Source organism: Pecten maximus, chromosome 8, assembly GCF_902652985.1.
Source record: "Pecten maximus chromosome 8, xPecMax1.1, whole genome shotgun sequence".
Taxonomy (NCBI): Eukaryota; Metazoa; Mollusca; class Bivalvia; order Pectinida; family Pectinidae; genus Pecten; species Pecten maximus.
The window spans coordinates 24,009,058-24,031,706 of record NC_047022.1 but is presented as its reverse complement, the minus strand read 5'-3'; the positions used below and the strand labels follow the sequence as shown (position 1 = coordinate 24,031,706).

Genomic DNA, 22,649 nt, shown 5'->3' with positions numbered 1-22,649 from the left:
AACATGGCCGACAGGCAGCCATCTTGGATTTTGATAATTAAAGTTTGTTATCACTATTTCTCAGAAAGTACTGAAAGGATCTTTTTCAAATTTCATATGTAGGTTCCCCTCAGTGCCTCGTTATGCATATTTCATTTTGGGACCTATCGGAAAACAACATGGCCGACAGGCAGCCATCTTGGATTTTGACAATTGAAGTTTGTTATCATTATTTCTCAGAAAGTGCTGAAGGGATCTTTCTCAAATTTCATATATAGGTTCCCCTCGGTGCCTAGTTATGCATATTGCATTTTGAGACCAATTGGAAAACAACATGGCCGAAAGGCAGCCATCTTGGATTTTGACAATTGAAGTTTGTTATCGCTATTCCTCAGAAAGTACTGAAGGGATCTTTCTCAAACTTTTTTGTAGGTTCCCCTTGGTCTGTAGTTATGCATATTACATCTTTGGACCAATAGGAAAACAACATGGCCGATAGGCAGCCATCTTGGATTTTGACAATTGAAGTTTGTTATTGCTATTTTACAGAAGGTACTGAAAGGATCTTTCTCAAATTTCATATGTAGGTTCCCCTTGGTCCCTGGTATTGCATTTTGGGACCGATCTTTCTCAAATTTCATATGTAGGTTCCCCTTGGTCCCTTGTATTGCATTTTGGGACCAGTTGGAAAACAACATGGCCGACAGACAGCCATTATCGCTAAATCTCAAATTTCATATATAGGTTCCCCTTGTTTGAAAAGTACTGGAGGGATATTTCTTAATTTACACAGATTAGTAAGAGGAAGGAAAAAATAGAGAGAAGATCAATCTGATATGGAACCTATAAAGATCATTCAATGGTGGGTGCCAAGGTCTCTCTTGGATCTCTTGTTTCAAAAGACCCCACTGCATGGGAAGCATTGTTGTATAGTAACAGGGCATTCATGTTTTTCAAAAATTTTCTCGATTTTTTTACTGGACAGCTGAAATTCAAAAAAATGAACTATGGGATCAGAATACTTATTTTGAAAACGAAAATTTGTTCTATATTGGAGCAACCTCTATCCTATGCTGGTCTGTGTACAACTTTGTAATATTTTTTTTCCCATTTCAGCGATTCAGGAACACTCTGAAATCACCCCTTCCTGAAAGAGCATCGCAGTCTCAGCTTTCCTATTACACAGGAGACATTGTCATCTCCAACGGCAAAATCCCCGAGAAGGAGCCGCTGAATGGTCTGCTCACTGATACCACTACAAAAGTTTGACTGTAACAAAGACACATATCTTTATATTGAAATCCTATTTCTATTTTTGTAATATTTTTTATTAGTTTTCAACAGATATTTTCTCCATATCACAATTTTATTGTATAAGTTATTTTTGTGTCTAGATTTCAAAATTTTGATTTTAGTTGGGAATTTTCTGTAGCTGTAACAGACTTGAAATCATGACTACAGTTATGGTCGTAGGAACAAGCCCAGAAATCTCCTTATGTTAAGGATGCTTACTCATCATTGAAGTGTTTTTGATCGATATGTCATAATTCAATTACATCAATATAGTCAGCTTTGACTGAATATTAAACTTTTGAAGCAGATCTGGGCGAATGCTTTATCTAACATTGACATTGCATTTGAATTGTGTTGACATAATTAAAATAAATTAATGATTTCAATTGTTCTCATCATTATAGAGAAAAAGTTATTTTATGTATGTAACGAAAATATTTCAATTGTGTTGTCAAATTTTAAATTTGTTTGAAAAAATTAGGTTTTATTTGACATTCATTGTTAGAACCAATTTCATTGGGCAATGGAATGTACATATGTATGTTTTGATTGATATATAAGGTGTTTAGTGCACTATAATCAGGATTTATATACATGTATACCAGCAGTTGTAAATCTTTCATTCCACTTCATTTTACTGCACATCGTTATATGGGGTGTTACGGAGCCCCGTTTGATTAGAAGTTCTGATGACCCTTTATGATTTAATATCAGATGTTGAGAATTTAGTAAGTAATGAGATTTTCTCTTTCTGTATGAAATTGGGAATTTTTAAACTAAAATGGTGACAAAAAGATTTCAAAACACCCCAGCACTTCCTAGATCGAAATTTGTTTTGTTGAAAGCTTTTTGATTGAAACAAAAATTGTGTCAAAATTTCCGTCTTAAGTAGTTCAATGCAATCTATTTTTTCCCCAAAAATTTCAGCCTGCATATTATCAAAATATTCCTGTAAAAATAAATTTATATAGCACCATTTGTTCCAAAACCCAGATGGCAAAGTTCTAAATAGAAGATCATACAGGAGTGTCAGAGGAATATGGAACAAGTTAGTAAAACAATTTCAGTTATTTGATATGATATGTATGGCATATAAGTGTAATGAAATATATGATTACAATTTGATCGGTAATTGCTAAATTTGTTATAAATTTATTATATTTTTTTTTTACATTTTTTTTTTACTTTTTTTTTTAAGCTTGGAGGACTTGAATATTTCATTTCAATAATGTTAATTGGACAAGTTTTTTTTTTCATGGTTTAGTTTGACATTATCTGTTAGTTGTTAAGTAGGACATGGAAGGATGGTTTTTGTTGTCTGTAGAGATTACCATATACATCAGGTTCAGTGATGTATTACAGAAGAAATATATACATTATGTATATCGCTGTATTGTTGTCAATTTAATTGACTTGAAAATATGTTTTGTTGGTGTGACAAGCTAAGATTGCAGGCAAATAATAGTTAAGTTGTTTGTATTTTATTAGACTGTTTTTTCTGAGGTTGGTACAGGTATGTATTATGTAGATATAGTTTTGATGAACCTGAGTTAGAAAAAGTGTGACTGTTGAGTTGCCAAATCCTGTCATCTTTTCAGACAAATGACCAGTATCCATACATGGAAATGTACAACATACCAAATTAACTATTCCATTCAAATATAAATTGTACTTTGAAAATATATTTTCAGCAGGTTTGGGAATGATCCCTCAGAAAGTTGAGACAGTCTTGGTTTTGCAAGACGACATTATATTTTTTCATGTGAGTGCTCCCAATACATGTATACAAAAAAATGAATTTATAAGATTTTTAAATTTTGGATTTTTGTTTATTTCATTGATATCTGCATATCATTTAGTTATTCAATAACTTTTGTTCGAACAAGTTTTCGAAGAATTATTTGGATATATACCTCCTGATAGAACAGTGCTTTTTTTTTTAAATATATAGCAGTGATTAAAAAAGTAGACTTTTCAAACAAGAAAAAAAACAACAACAAAACAAACAAACATAAATGTAAACTTTACTGCCATGTATATTAATCACTTACGGGCCTGTATTTTCATGACTGTAAAATATCCGCATTATTTCAACCATGGCTTTATAACAACTATGATTTAACCGTAGATACTTTGATGGATATTTATTGGCAGGAAACATTGTTATTGAGAAAGTATGACAACCCTAAATACTTTGAACTTATAGTTTCTTATGGGTCATTGTGGTAATATAGGTCATCGGGTAATATAGGTCATCGTGGTAATTAATAAAGGTCATCGTGGTAATTTAGGTCATTGTGGTAATTTAGGTCATCGTGGTAATTTAGGTCATCATGGTAATATAGGTTATCGTGGTAATATAGGTCATCATGGTAATATAGGTTATCGTGGTAATATAGGTTATCGTGGTAATATAGGTTATCGTGGTAATATAGGTTATCGTGGTAATATAGGTTATCATGGTAATATAGGTTATCGTGGTAATATAGGTCATCGTGGTAATATAGGTTATCGTGGTAATATAGGTTATCGTGGTAATATAGGTTATCGTGGTAATATAGGTCATCATGGTAATATAGGTTATCGTGGTAATATAGGTCATCGTGGTAATTAATAAAGGTCATCGTGGTAATTTAGGTCATTGTGGTAATTTAGGTCATCGTGGTAATTTAGGTCATCATGGTAATATAGGTTATCGTGGTAATATAGGTCATCATGGTAATATAGGTTATCGTGGTAATATAGGTTATCGTGGTAATATAGGTTATCGTGGTAATATAGGTTATCGTGGTAATATAGGTTATCGTGGTAATATAGGTCATCGTGGTAATATAGGTCATCGTGGTAATATAGGTTATCGTGGTAATATAGGTTATCGTGGTAATATAGGTTATCGTGGTAATATAGGTCATCATGGTAATATAGGTTATCGTGGTAATATAGGTCATCGTAATTTAGGTCATTGTGCATGGTGCTCAGAAAATTGATTCATTATATTGATGATTTCTATGATAGTCATTTTAAGTTCATTTAAGTGAGAATAGTTTCTATTATTGTAATATAACTGATTTTGTTTGGTAAGAACTATCATATTTATCCTGGAGTTAGCTCATGCCTGGTATTAAGCCCTCCTATTTACATTACCTTTAAAGTGCAAACAGACTGAAATATACCTGATTGTATCGTTCTGTCTGTATGTATTGATCACCAGTTGGGCTTATTACAGGATAAATACAGTAATGTATATATATATACTATTAAGTTAAAGGTTTACTGCCTACATGAATCCACCTATCACTAGGTTTTGTCTCCTGCACTGAATATAGTCCTTGTTCTGTCAGTGTTAGTTAGTTACTGGTTTACCACCTACATGACTCCACCTATTGCTCGACCCTTTCTCGCCGACTATAGTCAGTGTTCTATAGATATGTAATATACAGGGTAAATGTTGGATGTAGACTTTCAGACGTTAAATATGAGTCGTTGTTCAAATTTACATGTTAAACTTACCATTTTTAAAACCACAAAAATTGTACACAAGAAATGTTTTTCTGCATTTTTTCTGAAAAAATATTGTTACCGTTTTCAATATCAACAAATTTGTTTACATTTACTAGTATTTAAAACTGCACTTTTTATTTTGATAAATGAGATGTGTTTTTCCTTGCATATTTGAAGAAAATGCAAATATATTGTTTATACTTTTTTATATGAACACTTTGACACAGGTTGTCAGTATGTTTTGTTTAATGTGATTATGATCGTATTAAATCTTCGGCTAAAACATTCAACTAGATCTCAGGTCACCTGTATTACTGAAGTAAAAATTGTGTTACATCAAAACTGATAAAAAATTTGTAATTTGAGGGAGAGAATAATGTTTACGTGTCAAAAATACTTGTACATTTGTATCATAAAGGAATATTTCATACAGTTCTTTAATAAAGATTTTTTTCAACTGAAAAAAAACCCCATTCAGACAAGCTTAAATGGTGTTACTATTATAAGCTGCTTTTATGCATCTATTAGCATTTACAACTTCAATATACAAGGGTATAATAACAAGTTCTTTTTGGTATAGTTTTGTAAGTTTTTTTTTAGACAGTTATGCATTTTGTGTATATTGAATATATTTATAAAGGTAGCTAGAAGTTTATTGCTAAAGTCAATGTGTTAATAGCAAAAATTATAACTGATAATTTAAAAAATTAAAATGTTTTTAAAAAGGATTTTAAAAAAAAACATATTTGTTGTAAAAACCAGAGACAAGCAATGTAAAATATTATTGATTCCTGGACTGTTGTCTGTCATTTTTGCAATATAATTTTATTTTTAGCAGAATTTTCAATTCAGAATGATTAAATTAGTTTTGTACAGTGTGAGGGACCGCGGTGGCCGAGTGGTTAAGGTGTCCCGACACTTTATCACTAGCCCTCCACCTCTGGGTTGCGAGTTCGAAACCTACGTGGGGCAGTTGCCAGGTACTGAACGTAGGCCGGTGGTTTTTCTCCGGGTACTCCGGCTTTCCTCCACCACCAAAACCTGGCACGTCCTTAAATGACCCTGGCTGTTAATAGGACGTTAAACAAAAACAAACCAATTGTACAGTGTTGAACATTGTACATCATGATTTTGCGGAAAAATGTAACCAATTTTTCTGTTGCTGAACCGTGGCATTATTGAGACTGTTTTTGTACATCTAGAATATTTATTACATATATCAATGTCCGGGGGACTATATTATGTATCTCTAAATTGTATGAGTCCAAATTCATAATGTTTACTGAAAATATTTAATATATATGTTTTGTAATGGTTCATGATCAACAGTTCAATAAATGATTGCTAAATCTTTCTAGAATAGTTAAGAATTTTGGTTTTATTTTGGTGATTGTTAAAGCAGAAAATCATGATTGTCGTTGGCGTATGAAGTACGTTGCAGAGACATGTAATATTCTTGCTGCCACTATCTCTCTTAAGAACTCACGAAATGTTTTTATGGAAACATAAATCACATGATGAATGTTGAAGCTATTTAAGGGAATATAAATCATATGATGAATGTTGAACTTATTAGGAAACACAAATCACATAATGAATACTGAACCTATTTAAGGGAATATAAATCACATGATGAATGTTGAACCTATTTGAGGAAACATAAATCACATGATGTCCATGTTGAACCTATTTAAGGAAACATAAATCACATGGTGTCCATGTTGAACCTATTTAAGGAAACATAAATCACATGGTGTCCATGTTGAACCTATTTAAGGAAACATAAATCACATGGTGTCCATGTTGAACCTATTTAAGGAAACATAAATCACATGATGAATTTTGATCCTAATTTTGATGCATACAAAATGTTCAGCTAAAAAGGTTGAATTTAATATTCAAGATGGTCACCAGCAACTTTGAATGACATTTTGAAGATTATGTCTGATTTGATTAATCGGGGAAACTCCCAACTGAATCAGGAAAGTTGGCAAGTAAGACTTTTTTGTCAAAAATTACTTCAGGAGTGGCCATAAAATTCTAGGACAGGTTAAGTATATTAGATAAATATACATGCCTCATTTTCAGATTGGTATTCAAAATGCCCCCTTGCAGCAGTTTTGAGATTTGAATGTAAACTTTATTTATTTCAAAATAATTGCAAAAAAAAGGTATAATAACTTATATAAATCACTCTAATAATTGTTGGCCCAGGTGGAAACGTACAAAGGGTCTTACTGTGGGATAACATTGGAGTACCCTGCCCTGAGAAAACCCAGGTGGTCGGGCAGACTCCATACCTTTTACTGTCCGATCCGGGAATCAATCCCCGGCCACCTAAGTGCAAAGAGCACCCGATTTTCTTCAGCAAATTAAGTAACTGGATCACAAGTTTTCGGCACATTTTGTCTATTCCTACAGATGACATGTCAGTGCAAAGAACACCCGAAACTAAACACACATACAAATAATAATGTACCATCTTTATTTGAAGATAAAGTAAAAGACTTCATTCTTGTTGATAAATAACTTTTGTTCAGAACAGAAAGCTAGTAAAAGACATATGATCTGGGAAATCACCTGTGTCTATAAATAGAACACAAAAGAGTTCCATTTGAACACACGTTCTCTGGTCTAAAGATCAGCTGGCATGGTTTACAAGTTTACAGGAATATTCAAGTGATGTTTAAGCTTAATATATGATAATGAATAGATATCTTCATCTGGAATATTTTTATGACTGAATATTTTACTGTTTCCACAGCCTTGGGTATTCTGCTATAAGGTATAATCTGTTTCATAAAACTTCAGAATAACTAATCTTAATAAGGGCGCCCCCACTGTCAATTACCCGTGCCCTGCGCCCTTATTAGGTCAAATACGGTATTTGTATAGAACTGGTGAGGATCTTCCTAATCTTTTCAGGACATGATGTTTTACTGAACAAATTTTACATCCACTATTACAGTGTTTTAATTCAGCCGATAAGTTACTGCTGTTATATATGGAACCATAATTATGTTATGTCTGCCACATTTTGGGTATGGCTGCTGCCTGCCAATGACAATTTTGACATAATTATTAAATTTGTTACCTCAATGACTACTTCTCCAGAACTGCTGAAGGGATCTTCATTATCACTTCATATGGAACATATCTAGTAGTAGCTAATGACAGTTTGGTAATTTCAACATATGAAGTTTCTTAAAACTATTTCTCAAGAACTACAAAAGTGTTTTTCATGTAATTTTGTAAGAGGTTTTGGGTAAGTTGTTTTATGCTATAAGAAGAAAGAAGACCAATGTCATGTAGATCTAAAATGAAATTGTCGGATGCAATAGATGCTGGGATCCTCCTAAGGATCTATTTAACATTCTAAATCATCATCGGACATAATTAAGTCAAACTAAGAGACAATGAACTTTTTAATTATTTTAAATCACTGCCAGTAAGCATGAATATAATAAAGATGTTTTAACATTTTTAGGTCTCCTGAGACGAAGTCTCAGTTGACCTATTACGATCGCCTTTTGTCCGGCGGCGTCCGCCGTGCATCGTAAACAATTTACATTTGCAACTTCTTCTCAATAACCAACAGGCCCAGAGACCTGATATTGGATGTATAGCATGCTGGGATGAAGGGCTACAAAGTTTGTTCAAGTGGATGACCTTGACCTGCATTCAAGGTCAAAGGGGTCAGATATGCTAAAATCTTTAAACAACTTCTTCTTGTTAACCAAGAAGCCCAGAGACCAAATATTAGGTCTGTAGCATGTTGGGATGAAGGGCTACCAAGTTTGTTCAAATGGATGACCTTGACCTTCATTCAAGGTCAGAGGGGTCAAATAGGCTTAAATATTTAAACAACTTCTTCTTGATAACCTAAAGGCCCAGAGACCCAATATCAGGTCTGTAGCATGCTGGGATGAAGAACTATGAATTTTGTTCAAATGGATGAGCTTGACCTTCATTCAAGGTCACAGGGGTCAAATATGCTAAAACCTTTAAACAACTTCTTGTTAACCTAAAGGCCCAGAGACCCAATATTAGGTCTGTAGCATGCTGGGATGAACGGCTACAAAGTTTGTTCAAATGGATGCCCTTGACCTTCATTCAAGGTCACAGGGGCCAAATATGCTAAAATATATCATAACTCAGGTGACCATTAAGGCCCATGGGCCTCTTGTTGAAATAATTATTATTAAATACCGTATTTGGTCTAATAAGCGCACCTGCTCCTATAAGCACACCCCTACCTTTTCTTCACAGGTGCACTAATTTAAACATTACTGGTATAATGTTCCTTACCTCATGATCATTAATCAGCTTATATAATCTGCAGTCTCTTGATTGTTTTTCACTACATAAAGTTCTACATGTAAATGAGAAAAAAAGAAGTTATTTTTTCCACTCAGATTTCATATGGAAATGTTCCCTGTGGAGTTTTATTCAGCGCATCCCTGTGTTTTGTATTCTAATTGCCTTTTGTCCGTCGTCGTGCGTCCGTAAACAATTTACATTTTCAACTTCTTCTCCAAAACCCCTAAAACAAATTCAATGGAATTTGGCAGGAAGCTTATATGGCTGAAGGTCAACCAAAATTGTGAATTATATGGTTCCCACCTCCCAGGGGCCTGAGGGGTGGGGCTAAAAAGGGTCAAATTGACTAAAAATTCAAAAATCTTCTACTCTACTCTCAGATATGGTGAAATCAAACACTCTTCATAGATGGAAGGGGCCGCGGTGGCCGAGTGGTTAAGGTGTCCGACACTTTAACACTAGCCCTCCACCTCTGGGTTGCGAGTTCGAAACCTACGTGGGGCAGTTGCCAGGTACTGACCGTATGCCGGTGGTTTTTCTCCGGGTTCTCCGGCTTTCCTCCACCTCCAAACCTGGGATATGACAGTTTGATGGTATGTACATGTTGGCCCTGACTGACCCCCAGGGGCTGATGGGCGGGGCCAAAAAGGGTCAAATTGACTGAAATTTCAAAAATCTTGTCTACTCTCAGATATGATGGAATCAAATGCTTTTCATAGATGGAAGGGTCTTAAGGAGCTGTACTAATAGTATGAATTTCATGACCCTGGGGTCACACATTTGCCCCTGGGGAAGGGGTAAATTTTACTATAGTTTATACAGGGAAATCACATTTTTGACTATGATTTGTTTGATTTCTATTGGAATTCATTCTTACTTTGTTAACATTATCAGCATGGGATGACAGCTTAATGGTATTACAGATGTTAGCCCTGACTGACCCCTAGGGGCTGATGGGCGGGGCCAGAAAGGGTCAATTAAATCAACTGAAATATTTCAAATCTGAGGTGACCGCTAAAGGCCCATGGGCCTCTTGTTTAAAGTGCACAGTGCACTTATTAGGTCAATTACAATACTTCATCTTTTATCTTTTATTTTATTTGTTTATAAATGGTTGTACAGTTTGTAATAATTATATTGTGATGCATGTTGTTCCTTCCTTAGGACCGTAAGAACCCGTGTAATTTGTGCATTTTTTTTCGTACTGAAATATGTTTAAAGTTGGGCGTGCGCAAATTATACAGGTAGAGATATGTGAAATGTTCACTAAGTTTATCATTGTCATTATTTTCACTGAAAAACTACATTTTTGTGTATTTAGTATTATTAGAAATTTGAGAACACCAGTTGAAACTCTAAATAGATCTGACTTGTGTGACATTATTATTATCAAGGTCTATACTATCCATGATTAGTCAGATTTTGTCACTAGGAAGGTTTACATGCACACAAACATCATTGTCAGCTTTTCATACATAGTACATTTAGTAGTCAATGCCAATGGTAAGCTGATATACCCTGCTTCTTCATCAAGATTGTTAAAAAACTAGATTACATTGAAAAGAAAAAAAATTATCTTCAATTACAGTCAAACCTGTATTAAGCGGTCACCCAAGGGCCAACAGAAACTAGCTGTTTAAGACAGATGGCTGCTAAAACCAGGTTTTAACTTTAAAACAAAAAAACATGATTGTTTTCATGAATTTAATGCTTATGAAAAAATCTCCAATTGTAGTTTGTTTGCTATGTTATTTCACATGAAGTTTGTCATGTTCAGCTTCGGTTTGCATGATAACGCTTAATCCTCCAAAGACTTGACAAGTGTGAAGGGTTCGAGTGTGAAGATTATCGAAAACAAAAGAAATCATGTGACGATTGATAATAAATCTGGTCATGTGATCATCTCAGCTGCTTACCTCCGCCGGACACAATGGCTGCTCAATTCAGGATGAGATAACGACTAGGGCCAGATTTTTGTGACCACTGGCTGCGTTAGGTCGACAAGTGACCGCTTATTTAAGGTTTATTATATAGTAGTTATATAGGGTGAATAACAGATTCCTGCCCCAAATTCAATACCCACAGGGGTGGTATAGGGTCTTAGGGTGCGTCTTCAGGGTTGAAGACGGAAGGAATGTACGGAACTGGACTGGTCTGAATGTTGGTGACCAGCTCAAATGGCATGTCATTGTCATCTTAAGATAGTTTGGAAGATATTGTAGGTGTAATCAATGTCACACCAGAGTAAAACAAATTTTTAAGTAAACATTCTCATGCTAGTATAACGTGAAGATATACATGTACATGTAACTATCTTTGAATGTAAGATTCAACTTTGAATTGATTTATATTGTTGGAATTGAACTTTGTTTCAATTCATTTACAATTTACATTTTTGTAGCTAATAGAGAAAAAAAAATTGTAAGATAATTATTATTTTGAAGGCAGAATATTTGGTACATATATTCCAAGTTTTCATATGTAGCAAATGTAAGCACTAAACACACTTCAGAACTTTTGCATACATATCTACCAAAAACAACAAAATTAAAAAAACATTGGAACATTTAAAAGCAAAAACTGTACTTTTTGTAGTAAAGATTTGCTACTTAAGATTTTGTATGAAACTTGTTTTAAGAGTTGTCGTTTAATATATTTATTGGTACTGAACATACTTTTTGGCAAAGTATACAGTACTATGTCCAAGGTTGAAATAAATGGATTTAATACACGATTTTGTCATTTGTATTGCCTGTACATCATTGCCAGCTCTTTACTTTATCAATTTGCAGCGAGTACTCTGGCACAAAATCAGAATATAAGCACAGGGGCCCAAACACCATCTCGGACTCCATCAAGATGTGGTCACAAAAACTGGTCAATATAATTTGTAGGTAATTCTATATGGTTGGACATTTTATGATTACTTGGCATGGGTTTATCACCAGATAGACTACTGGTAACTTACCTTCCTAACAGACAGAGGGTCATTGAAGTGTCCAACTCCATAAGGGTGTGATACCACAAACTGAAATTAATTTGTTGGTAGTTTTATATGGATGGGGCCATTTCTTGGTATGGAAATGTATTACTAGATAGATATCCAAAGGCTTACTCCTGAATATTTGAAATGAACATAAAGATTCATGTAAGCGCATATGTCATGTTCCAGCCTCCATCCGTCTGTTGTCCTATCAAACCTTAACAAAGGTCATGCTCCAGCCTCCATCCGTCTGTTGTCCTACCAAACCTTAACAAAGGTCATGCTCCAGCCTCCAGCCGTCTGTTGTCCTACCAAACCTTAACAAAGGTCATGCTCCAGCCTCCATCCGTCTGTTGTCCTACCAAACCTTAACAAAGGTCATGCTCCAGCCTCCAGCTGTCTGTTGTCCTACCAAACCTTAACAAAGGTCATGCTCCAGCCTCCATCCGTCTGTTGTCCTACCAAACCTTAACAAAGGTCATGCTCCAGCCTCCAGCCGTCTGTTGTCCTACCAAACCTTAACAAAGGTCATGCTCCAGCCTCCATCCGTCTGTTGTCCTATCAAACCTTAACAAAGGTCATGATCCATCCGTCTGTTGTCCTATCAAACCTTAACAAATGTCATGCTCCAGCCTCCATCTGTCTGTTGTCCTACCAAACCTTAACAAATGTCATGCTCCAGCCTCCAGCCGTCTGTTGTCCTATCAAACCTTAACAAATGTCATGCTCTAGCCTCCATCCGTCTGTTGTCCTATCAAACCTTAACGAATGTCATGCTCCATCTGTCTGTTGTCCTATCAAACCTTAACAAATGTCATGCTCCAGCCTCCATCCGTCTGTTGTCCTATCAAACCTTAACAAATGTCATGCTCCATCTGTCTGTTGTCCTATCAAAACTTAACAAATGTCATGCTCCATCTGTCTGTTGTCCTATCAAACCTTAACAAATGTCATGCTCCAGCCTCCAGTAGTCCTATCAAACCTTAACAAATGTCATGCTCCAGCCTCCATCCGTCTGTTGTCCTATCAAACCTTAACAAATGTCATGCTCCATCTGTGTGTTGTCCTATCAAACCTTAACAAATGTCATGCGCCAGCCTCCAGCCGTCTGTTGTCCTATCAAACCTTAACAAATGTCATGCTCCAGCCTCCAGCCATCTGTTGTCCTATCAAACCTTAACAAAGGTCATGCTCCAGCCTCCATCCGTCTGTTGTCCTATCAAACCTTAACAAATGTCATGCTCCATCTGTGTGTTGTCCTATCAAACCTTAACAAATGTCATGCTCCAGCCTCCATCCCTCTGTTGTCCTATCAAACCTTAACAAATGTCATGCTCCAGCCTCCAGCCATCTGTTGTCCTATCAAACCTTAACAAATGTCATGCTCCATCTGTGTGTTGTCCTATCAAACCTTAACAAATGTCATGCTCCAGCCTCCATCTGTCTGTTGTCCTATCAAACCTTAAAGGTCATGCTCCAGCCTCCAGCCATCTGTTGTCCTACCAAACCTTAACAAAGGTCATGCTCCAGCCTCCAGCCATCTGTTGTCCTACCAAACCTAACTAACAAAGGTCATGCTCCAGCCTCCGTCCCTCTGTTGTCCTATCAAACCTTAACAAATGTCATGCTCTAGCCTCCATCTGTCTGTTGTCCTATCAAACCTTAACAAAGGTCATGCTCCAGCCATCTGTTATCCTATCAAACCTTAACAGATGTCATGCTCCATCTGTGTGTTGTCCTATCAAACCTTAACAAAGGTCATGCTCCAGCCGTCTGTTATCCTATCAAACCTTAACAAATGTCATGCTCCATCTGTGTGTTGTCCTATCAAACCTTAACGAATGTCATGCTCCAGCCTCCAGCCATCTGTTGTCCTACCAAACCTTAACAAATGTCATGCTCCAGCCTCCATCCGTCAGTTGTCCTACCAAACCTTAACAAAGGTCATGCTCCAGCCTCCAGCTGTCTGTTGTCCTATCAAACCTTAACAAATGTCATGCTCCATCTGTGTGTTGTCCTATCAAACCTTAACAAATGTCATGCTCCAGCCTCCAGCTGTCTGTTGTCCTATCAAACCTTAACAAATGTCATGCTCCAGCCTCCATCCGTCAGTTGTCCTACCAAACCTTAACAAAGGTCATGCTCCAGCCTGCAGCCATCTGTTGTCCTATTAAACCTTAACAAATGTCATGCTCCAGCCGTCTGTTGTCCTATCAAACCTTAACAAATGTCATGCTCTAGCCTCCAGCCGTCTGTTGTCCTACCAAACCTTAACAAAGGTCATGCTCTAGCCTCTATCCATCAGTTGTCCTACCAAACCTTAACAAATGTCATGCTCCAGCCTCCAGCCGTCTGTTGTCCTACCAAACCTTAACAAAGGTCATGCTCCAGCCTCCATCCGTCTGTTGTCCTATCAAACCTTAACAAAGGTCATGCTCCATCCGTCTGTTGTCCTATCAAACCTTAACAAATGTCATGCTCCAGCCTCCATCTGTCTGTTGTCCTACCAAACCTTAACAAATGTCATGCTCCAGCCTCCAGCCGTCTGTTGTCCTATCAAACCTTAACAAATGTCATGCTCTAGCCTCCATCCGTCTGTTGTCCTATCAAACCTTAACGAATGTCATGCTCCATCTGTCTGTTGTCCTATCAAACCTTAACAAATGTCATGCTCCAGCCTCCATCCGTCTGTTGTCCTATCAAACCTTAACAAATGTCATGCTCCATCTGTCTGTTGTCCTATCAAACCTTAACAAATGTCATGCTCCATCTGTCTGTTGTCCTATCAAACCTTAACAAATGTCATGCTCCAGCCTCCAGTAGTCCTATCAAACCTTAACAAATGTCATGCTCCAGCCTCCATCCGTCTGTTGTCCTATCAAACCTTAACAAATGTCATGCTCCATCTGTGTGTTGTCCTATCAAACCTTAACAAATGTCATGCGCCAGCCTCCAGCCGTCTGTTGTCCTATCAAACCTTAACAAATGTCATGCTCCAGCCTCCAGCCATCTGTTGTCCTATCAAACCTTAACAAAGGTCATGCTCCAGCCTCCATCCGTCTGTTGTCCTATCAAACCTTAACAAATGTCATGCTCCATCTGTGTGTTGTCCTATCAAACCTTAACAAATGTCATGCTCCAGCCTCCATCCCTCTGTTGTCCTATCAAACCTTAACAAATGTCATGCTCCAGCCTCCAGCCATCTGTTGTCCTATCAAACCTTAACAAATGTCATGCTCCAGCCTCCATCTGTCTGTTGTCCTATCAAACCTTAAAGGTCATGCTCCAGCCTCCAGCCATCTGTTGTCCTACCAAACCTTAACAAAGGTCATGCTCCAGCCTCCAGCCATCTGTTGTCCTACCAAACCTAACTAACAAAGGTCATGCTCCAGCCTCCGTCCCTCTGTTGTCCTATCAAACCTTAACAAATGTCATGCTCTAGCCTCCATCTGTCTGTTGTCCTATCAAACCTTAACAAAGGTCATGCTCCAGCCGTCTGTTATCCTATCAAACCTTAACAGATGTCATGCTCCATCTGTGTGTTGTCCTATCAAACCTTAACAAAGGTCATGCTCCAGCCGTCTGTTATCCTATCAAACCTTAACAAATGTCATGCTCCATCTGTGTGTTGTCCTATCAAACCTTAACGAATGTCATGCTCCAGCCTCCAGCCATCTGTTGTCCTACCAAACCTTAACAAATGTCATGCTCCAGCCTCCATCCGTCAGTTGTCCTACCAAACCTTAACAAAGGTCATGCTCCAGCCTCCAGCTGTCTGTTGTCCTATCAAACCTTAACAAATGTCATGCTCCATCTGTGTGTTGTCCTATCAAACCTTAACGAATGTCATGCTCCAGCCTCCAGCTGTCTGTTGTCCTATCAAACCTTAACAAATGTCATGCTCCAGCCTCCAGCCATCTGTTGTCCTATCAAACCTTAACAAATGTCATGCTCCATCTGTGTGTTGTCCTATCAAACCTTAACAAATGTCATGCTCCAGCCTCCATCTGTCTGTTGTCCTATCAAACCTTAAAGGTCATGCTCCAGCCTCCAGCCATCTGTTGTCCTACCAAACCTTAACAAAGGTCATGCTCCAGCCTCCAGCCATCTGTTGTCCTACCAAACCTAACTAACAAAGGTCATGCTCCAGCCTCCGTCCCTCTGTTGTCCTATCAAACCTTAAGAAATGTCATGCTCTAGCCTCCATCTGTCTGTTGTCCTATCAAACCTTAACAAAGGTCATGCTCCAGCCGTCTGTTATCCTATCAAACCTTAACAGATGTCATGCTCCATCTGTGTGTTGTCCTATCAAACCTTAACAAAGGTCATGCTCCAGCCGTCTGTTATCCTATCAAACCTTAACAAATGTCATGCTCCATCTGTGTGTTGTCCTATCAAACCTTAACGAATGTCATGCTCCAGCCTCCAGCCATCTGTTGTCCTACCAAACCTTAACAAATGTCATGCTCCAGCCTCCATCCGTCAGTTGTCCTACCAAACCTTAACAAAGGTCATGCTCCAGCCTCCAGCTGTCTGTTGTCCTATCAAACCTTAACAAATGTCATGCTCCATCTGTGTGTTGTCCTATCAAACCTTAACGAATGTCATGCTCCAGCCTCCAGCTGTCTGTTGTCCTATCAAACCTTAACAAATGTCATGCTCCAGCCTCCATCCGTCAGTTGTCCTACCAAACCTTAACAAAGGTCATGCTCCAGCCTGCAGCCATCTGTTGTCCTATTAAACCTTAACAAATGTCATGCTCCAGCCGTCTGTTGTCCTATCAAACCTTAACAAATGTCATGCTCTAGCCTCCAGCCGTCTGTTGTCCTACCAAACCTTAACAAAGGTCATGCTCTAGCCTCTATCCATCAGTTGTCCTACCAAACCTTAACAAATGTCATGCTCCAGCCTCCAGCCGTCTGTTGTCCTACCAAACCTTAACAAAGGTCATGCTCCAGCCTCCATCCGTCTGTTGTCCTATCAAACCTTAACAAAGGTCATGATCCATCCGTCTGTTGTCCTATCAAACCTTAACAAATGTCATGCTCCAGCCTCCATCTGTCTGTTGTCCTACCAAACCTTAACAAATGTCATTCTCCAGCCTCCAGCCGTCTGTTGTCCTATCAAACCTTAACAAATGTCATGCTCTAGCCTCCATCCGTCTGTTGTCCTATCAAACCTTAACGAATGTCATGCTCCATCTGTCTGTTGTCCTATCAAACCTTAACAAATGTCATGCTCCAGCCTCCATCCGTCTGTTGTCCTATCAAACCTTAACAAATGTCATGCTCCATCTGTCTGTTGTCCTATCAAACCTTAACAAATGTCATGCTCCATCTGTCTGTTGTCCTATCAAACCTTAACAAATGTCATGCTCCAGCCTCCAGTAGTCCTATCAAACCTTAACAAATGTCATGCTCCAGCCTCCATCCGTCTGTTGTCCTATCAAACCTTAACAAATGTCATGCTCCATCTGTGTGTTGTCCTATCAAACCTTAACAAATGTCATGCTCCAGCCTCCAGCCGTCTGTTGTCCTATCAAACCTTAACAAATGTCATGCTCCAGCCTCCAGCCATCTGTTGTCCTATCAAACCTTAACAAAGGTCATGCTCCAGCCTCCATCCGTCTGTTGTCCTATCAAACCTTAACAAATGTCATGCTCCATCTGTGTGTTGTCCTATCAAACCTTAACAAATGTCATGCTCCAGCCTCCATCCCTCTGTTGTCCTATCAAACCTTAACAAATGTCATGCTCCAGCCTCCAGCCATCTGTTGTCCTATCAAACCTTAACAAATGTCATGCTCCATCTGTGTGTTGTCCTATCAAACCTTAACAAATGTCATGCTCCAGCCTCCATCTGTCTGTTGTCCTATCAAACCTTAAAGGTCATGCTCCAGCCTCCAGCCATCTGTTGTCCTACCAAACCTTAACAAAGGTCATGCTCCAGCCTCCAGCCATCTGTTGTCCTACCAAACCTAACTAACAAAGGTCATGCTCCAGCCTCCGTCCCTCTGTTGTCCTATCAAACCTTAAGAAATGTCATGCTCTAGCCTCCATCTGTCTGTTGTCCTATCAAACCTTAACAAAGGTCATGCTCCAGCCGTCTGTTATCCTATCAAACCTTAACAGATGTCATGCTCCATCTGTGTGTTGTCCTATCAAACCTTAACAAAGGTCATGCTCCAGCCGTCTGTTATCCTATCAAACCTTAACAAATGTCATGCTCCATCTGTGTGTTGTCCTATCAAACCTTAACGAATGTCATGCTCCAGCCTCCAGCCATCTGTTGTCCTACCAAACCTTAACAAATGTCATGCTCCAGCCTCCATCCGTCAGTTGTCCTACCAAACCTTAACAAAGGTCATGCTCCAGCCTCCAGCTGTCTGTTGTCCTATCAAACCTTAACAAATGTCATGCTCCATCTGTGTGTTGTCCTATCAAACCTTAACGAATGTCATGCTCCAGCCTCCAGCTGTCTGTTGTCCTATCAAACCTTAACAAATGTCATGCTCCAGCCTCCATCCGTCAGTTGTCCTACCAAACCTTAACAAATGTCATGCTCTAGCCTCCAGCCGTCTGTTGTCCTACCAAACCTTAACAAAGGTCATGCTCTAGCCTCTATCCATCAGTTGTCCTACCAAACCTTAACAAATGTCATGCTCTAGCCTCCATCCCTCTGTTGTCCTATCAAACCTTAACAAATGTCATGCTCTAGCCTCTATCCATCAGTTGTCCTATCAAACCTTAACAAATGTCATGCTCCAGCCATCTGTTGTCCTACCAAACCTTAACAGATGTCATGCTCCAGCCTCCATCCGTCAGTTGTCCTACCAAACCTTAACAAAGGTCATGCTCCAGCCTCCAGCTGTCTGTTGTCCTATCAAACCTTAACAAATGTCATGCTCCATCTGTGTGTTGTCCTATCAAACCTTAACGAATGTCATGCTCCAGCCTCCAGCTGTCTGTTGTCCTATCAAACCTTAACAAATGTCATGCTCCAGCCTCCATCCGTCTGTTGTCCTACCAAACCTTAACAAAGGTCATGCTCCAGCCTCCATCCCTCTGTTGTCCTATAAAACCTTAACAAATGTCATGCTCCAGCCGTCTGTTGTCCTACCAAACCTTAACAAATGTCATGCTCTAGCCTCTATCCATCAGTTGTCCTATCAAACCTTAACAAATGTCATGCTCCAGCCGTCTGTTGTCCTACCAAACCTTAACAAATGTCATGCTCCATCCCTCTGTTGTCCTATCAAACCTTAACAAAGGTCATGCTCTAGCCTCTATCCATCAGTTGTCCTATCAAACCTGAAAAAACTAGAACTGTCGCCAGGATGGCTGACTAATACCCCCACAATCTGCATGAGTCAATGGTGAATTGGAACTGTTAATTAGAGGCCAACTAAGATAACCCAGTAATATAGTGACCAGTTGCCATAGCAACCATAATTTTGAGAAAAAGAAAGTGAGATGCACATCTACACATGGTCCTCTATATTTGTGTGAAGTTTCATTGAAATCGGCCCTTCGGTTTAGGAGGAGTTGTCCGGACAAACTTAAAGTTATGGTTCTTATCGGAAAACCTGTTTATAGTGACCAGTTGCCATAGCAACCGTAATTTTGAGAAAAAGAAAGTGGCAGGCACATCTACACATGTTCCTCTATATTTGTGTTAAGTGTCATTGAAATTGGCCATTTGGTTTTGAAGGAGTTGTCCGGACAAACTTAAAGTTACGGTTCTTATCGGAAAACCTGTTTATAGTGACCAGTTGCCATAGCAACCATAATTTTGAGAAAAAGAAAGTGAGATGCACATCTACACATGGTCCTCTATATTTGTGTGAAGTTTCATTGAAATCGGCCCTTCGATTTAGGAGTTGTTGTCCGGACAAACTTAAAGTTATGGTTCTTATCGGAAAACCTGTTTATAATGACCAGTTGCCATAGCAACCATAATTTTGAGAAAAAGAAAGGGGCATGCACATCTACACATGATCATTAATATGTGTGTGAAGTTTCATTGGAATCGGTCCTTTGGTTTAGGAGGAGTTGTCCGGACAAAATGTGTCTACAGACAGACGGCCGGCAGGACAGACAGACAACCTGATTCCAGTATACCCCCCCCTAACTTCGTTGCAGGGGTATAACAATGAGTTGTCTAACCCAAGCTGGATACTTGATGTAGTACCAATATGGTTCTGAACCCTACCTGCTTTGGTTTGTGTTTCTTGGGAAGCTGAGGAATGGACCGGTTTGTACCATTTCGTTTGTTGGCAAGACACTTTACCCCAATTGCTCTGGACGGGATGCGATGGGCCTCCCCTACATGTATGTCATTCAGCGAGGTAGTCATCAACTACTGCAAGGAAACCTTGCTTCAAAATGACCCTGGCTGTCCATGTGGTGATAAATCCAGCAATCAAACTCTAGCTAAGATGTAAAGCATGTCAGTACAATGTGGTGTTGGTTTATTGCAGGACAACAAAACCTGCAATAAAAACAGGCAGCCTTATTATTATGCAACCGTAGGCTTATTGCCTGAAAAATACTGGTATATCTTGTTTTGCATTGAACAGTATCTATTGTACATCTGACCAGCTAATTTATTTCCTATTGATCAATATTCGTTGCAGCAGTTATGAAGATTTTCTATAAAAAGTATGCGACCTTCACCTAACCTTGACACCCTAAATCACCAACTTGCTTAATTATGTACACATGTGAAGTGGGATCAAACAAGATCTTGTTAAAACCACATCACTTGAGAAAGCATACAAAGATTTTTTTGAATAGTTACACAAACTTGTTCCAGATCTTGTGACTTGTCATTTAACCAGCTAATCAAGTTCATTTAAATCTGTTCAAAAAATAAAGTCGCTAGAGAGATGACAGGAAGTAAACTTACATGTGTATATACAAAGCAAAGGAAGTCCATATCCACTCATTGACCTCGTTCCAAGAGGCTTAATAACAAGAGGCCCAGAGGGCCTGTATCGCTCACCTGGATTTCATGAGATATGAAACAAGAATGATGATTAAGTATATTGTCACTGGTATTGCTATGTCAATATATCATAGGCATTTTATATGGGTACGTGAGGTTTTTATGCCAAAAATGCATTAATCCATGAAATGAAATTGACTTTCGGCGCAACCCCAGATGCTACCACACAAATGTGAGCGATATCCATTGCTTAGTTTCAGAAAAGAAGTTGTTTAAACCAATTGACCCCTTTTGACCCCGCCCTCTGCACCCTGGGGTCAGTTCCTTCCGTTATAAAATTTTGAATCCCTAACCAAAAGGATGCTACCAGTCAAATATGAGCTGTTTCATAGAAGTTGTTCATATCAATTTAGCCAAATTGACCCTTTTTGGCCCCACCCCTAAGTCCCCTGGGAGGGGGGGGGGGGGGGGGTCAACCCCAAAATTTGTACAATTTTGAATCCCCACCCCATGACCATGCTACCATACAAATGTGAGTGATATATCCATTGCTTATATGCTTAGTTTCAGAGAAGAAGTTGTTTATATCAATTCTGCCAAAATGACCCCTTTTGGCCCCACCTCTTAGCTCCCTGGGGGTCAGCTCTGTCATTTATACAGTTTTGAATCCCTACCCCGGGGGTTGAAGCAGGCAAATATGAGCGATATCCATAGCTTAGTTTCAGAGAAGTTGTTTATATCAATTTAGCCAAATTGACCCCTTTTGGCCCCGCCCCTCAGGCCCCAGGTAGGTCGGCCCCACCATTTGTACAATTTTGAATCCTGGCCCCAAAGGGATGCTCACAGTCAAATACGAGCAATATCTATTGCTTGATTTCAGAGGAGAAGTTGTTCATATCAATATAGCCAAATTGACCCTTCTTGGCCCTGCCCCTCAGGCCCCCATGGGGTCAGCCTTACCATTTGTACAATTTTGAATCCCCACCCCATACTGATGCTACCAGGCAAATATGAGCAATATCCATTGCTCGGTTTCAGAGAAGAAGTCGTTGATATAAATATAGGTATATTGACCCATTTTGGCCCCGCCCTCAGGCCCCCAGGGGGTCAGCCCCACCATTTGTACAATTTTGAATCCTCACCCCATAGTGATGCTACCAGGCAAATAGGAGCGATATCCTTTGCTTGGTTTCAGAGAAGAAGTCGTTTATATTAATATAGCCAAATTGACCCCTTTTGGCCCCGCCCCTCAGACCCATGGGGGGTCAGCCCCACCATTTGTACAATTTTGAGTCCAAATCCCATAGGGATGCTTCTGACAAAATTTCGTCAAATTCTGATCAGTGGTTATGAAGAAGAAGTCAATTGTTGACGGACGGACGGACGACGGACGACGGACGGACGGAGGGACGGCCGGACGGACGGACGACGGACGCAACGGTATGGCATAAGCTCACCTTGGTCCTTCGGACCAGGTGAGCTAATAAAGATTTCTTTATAAATACCATATATACCTGCAGATGTTGAATCTGACTTCAAAAATAAAGTTGCTGCATTTAATTATCAATAAAGATTCCTAATTCATTATATTTTATGCAATAAAAGCAAAAATCACAAAAACAGAGTG

General features: G+C 38.8%; 1 protein-coding gene across 5 annotated transcripts in view; it reads left to right on the top strand.

Moving 5' to 3' along the window:
* Nucleotides 1-6,135, top strand: part of LOC117332865 (sodium- and chloride-dependent GABA transporter ine-like) — a 91,105-nt gene extending 84,970 nt beyond the window's left edge. For 2 of the 5 annotated variants that reach the window (XM_033891924.1, XM_033891923.1), the window contains exon 15: nt 1,096-6,135. In XM_033891924.1, coding sequence (XP_033747815.1) covers nt 1,096-1,248 — 153 coding nt within the window. In that variant the 3' untranslated portion in view covers nt 1,249-6,135. The remainder of the gene's footprint in view (nt 1-1,095) is intronic. The other 3 variants (XR_004533796.1, XR_004533795.1, XR_004533794.1) reach the window with 3 other exon arrangements.
* Nucleotides 6,136-22,649: the final 16,514 nt, after the last annotated feature.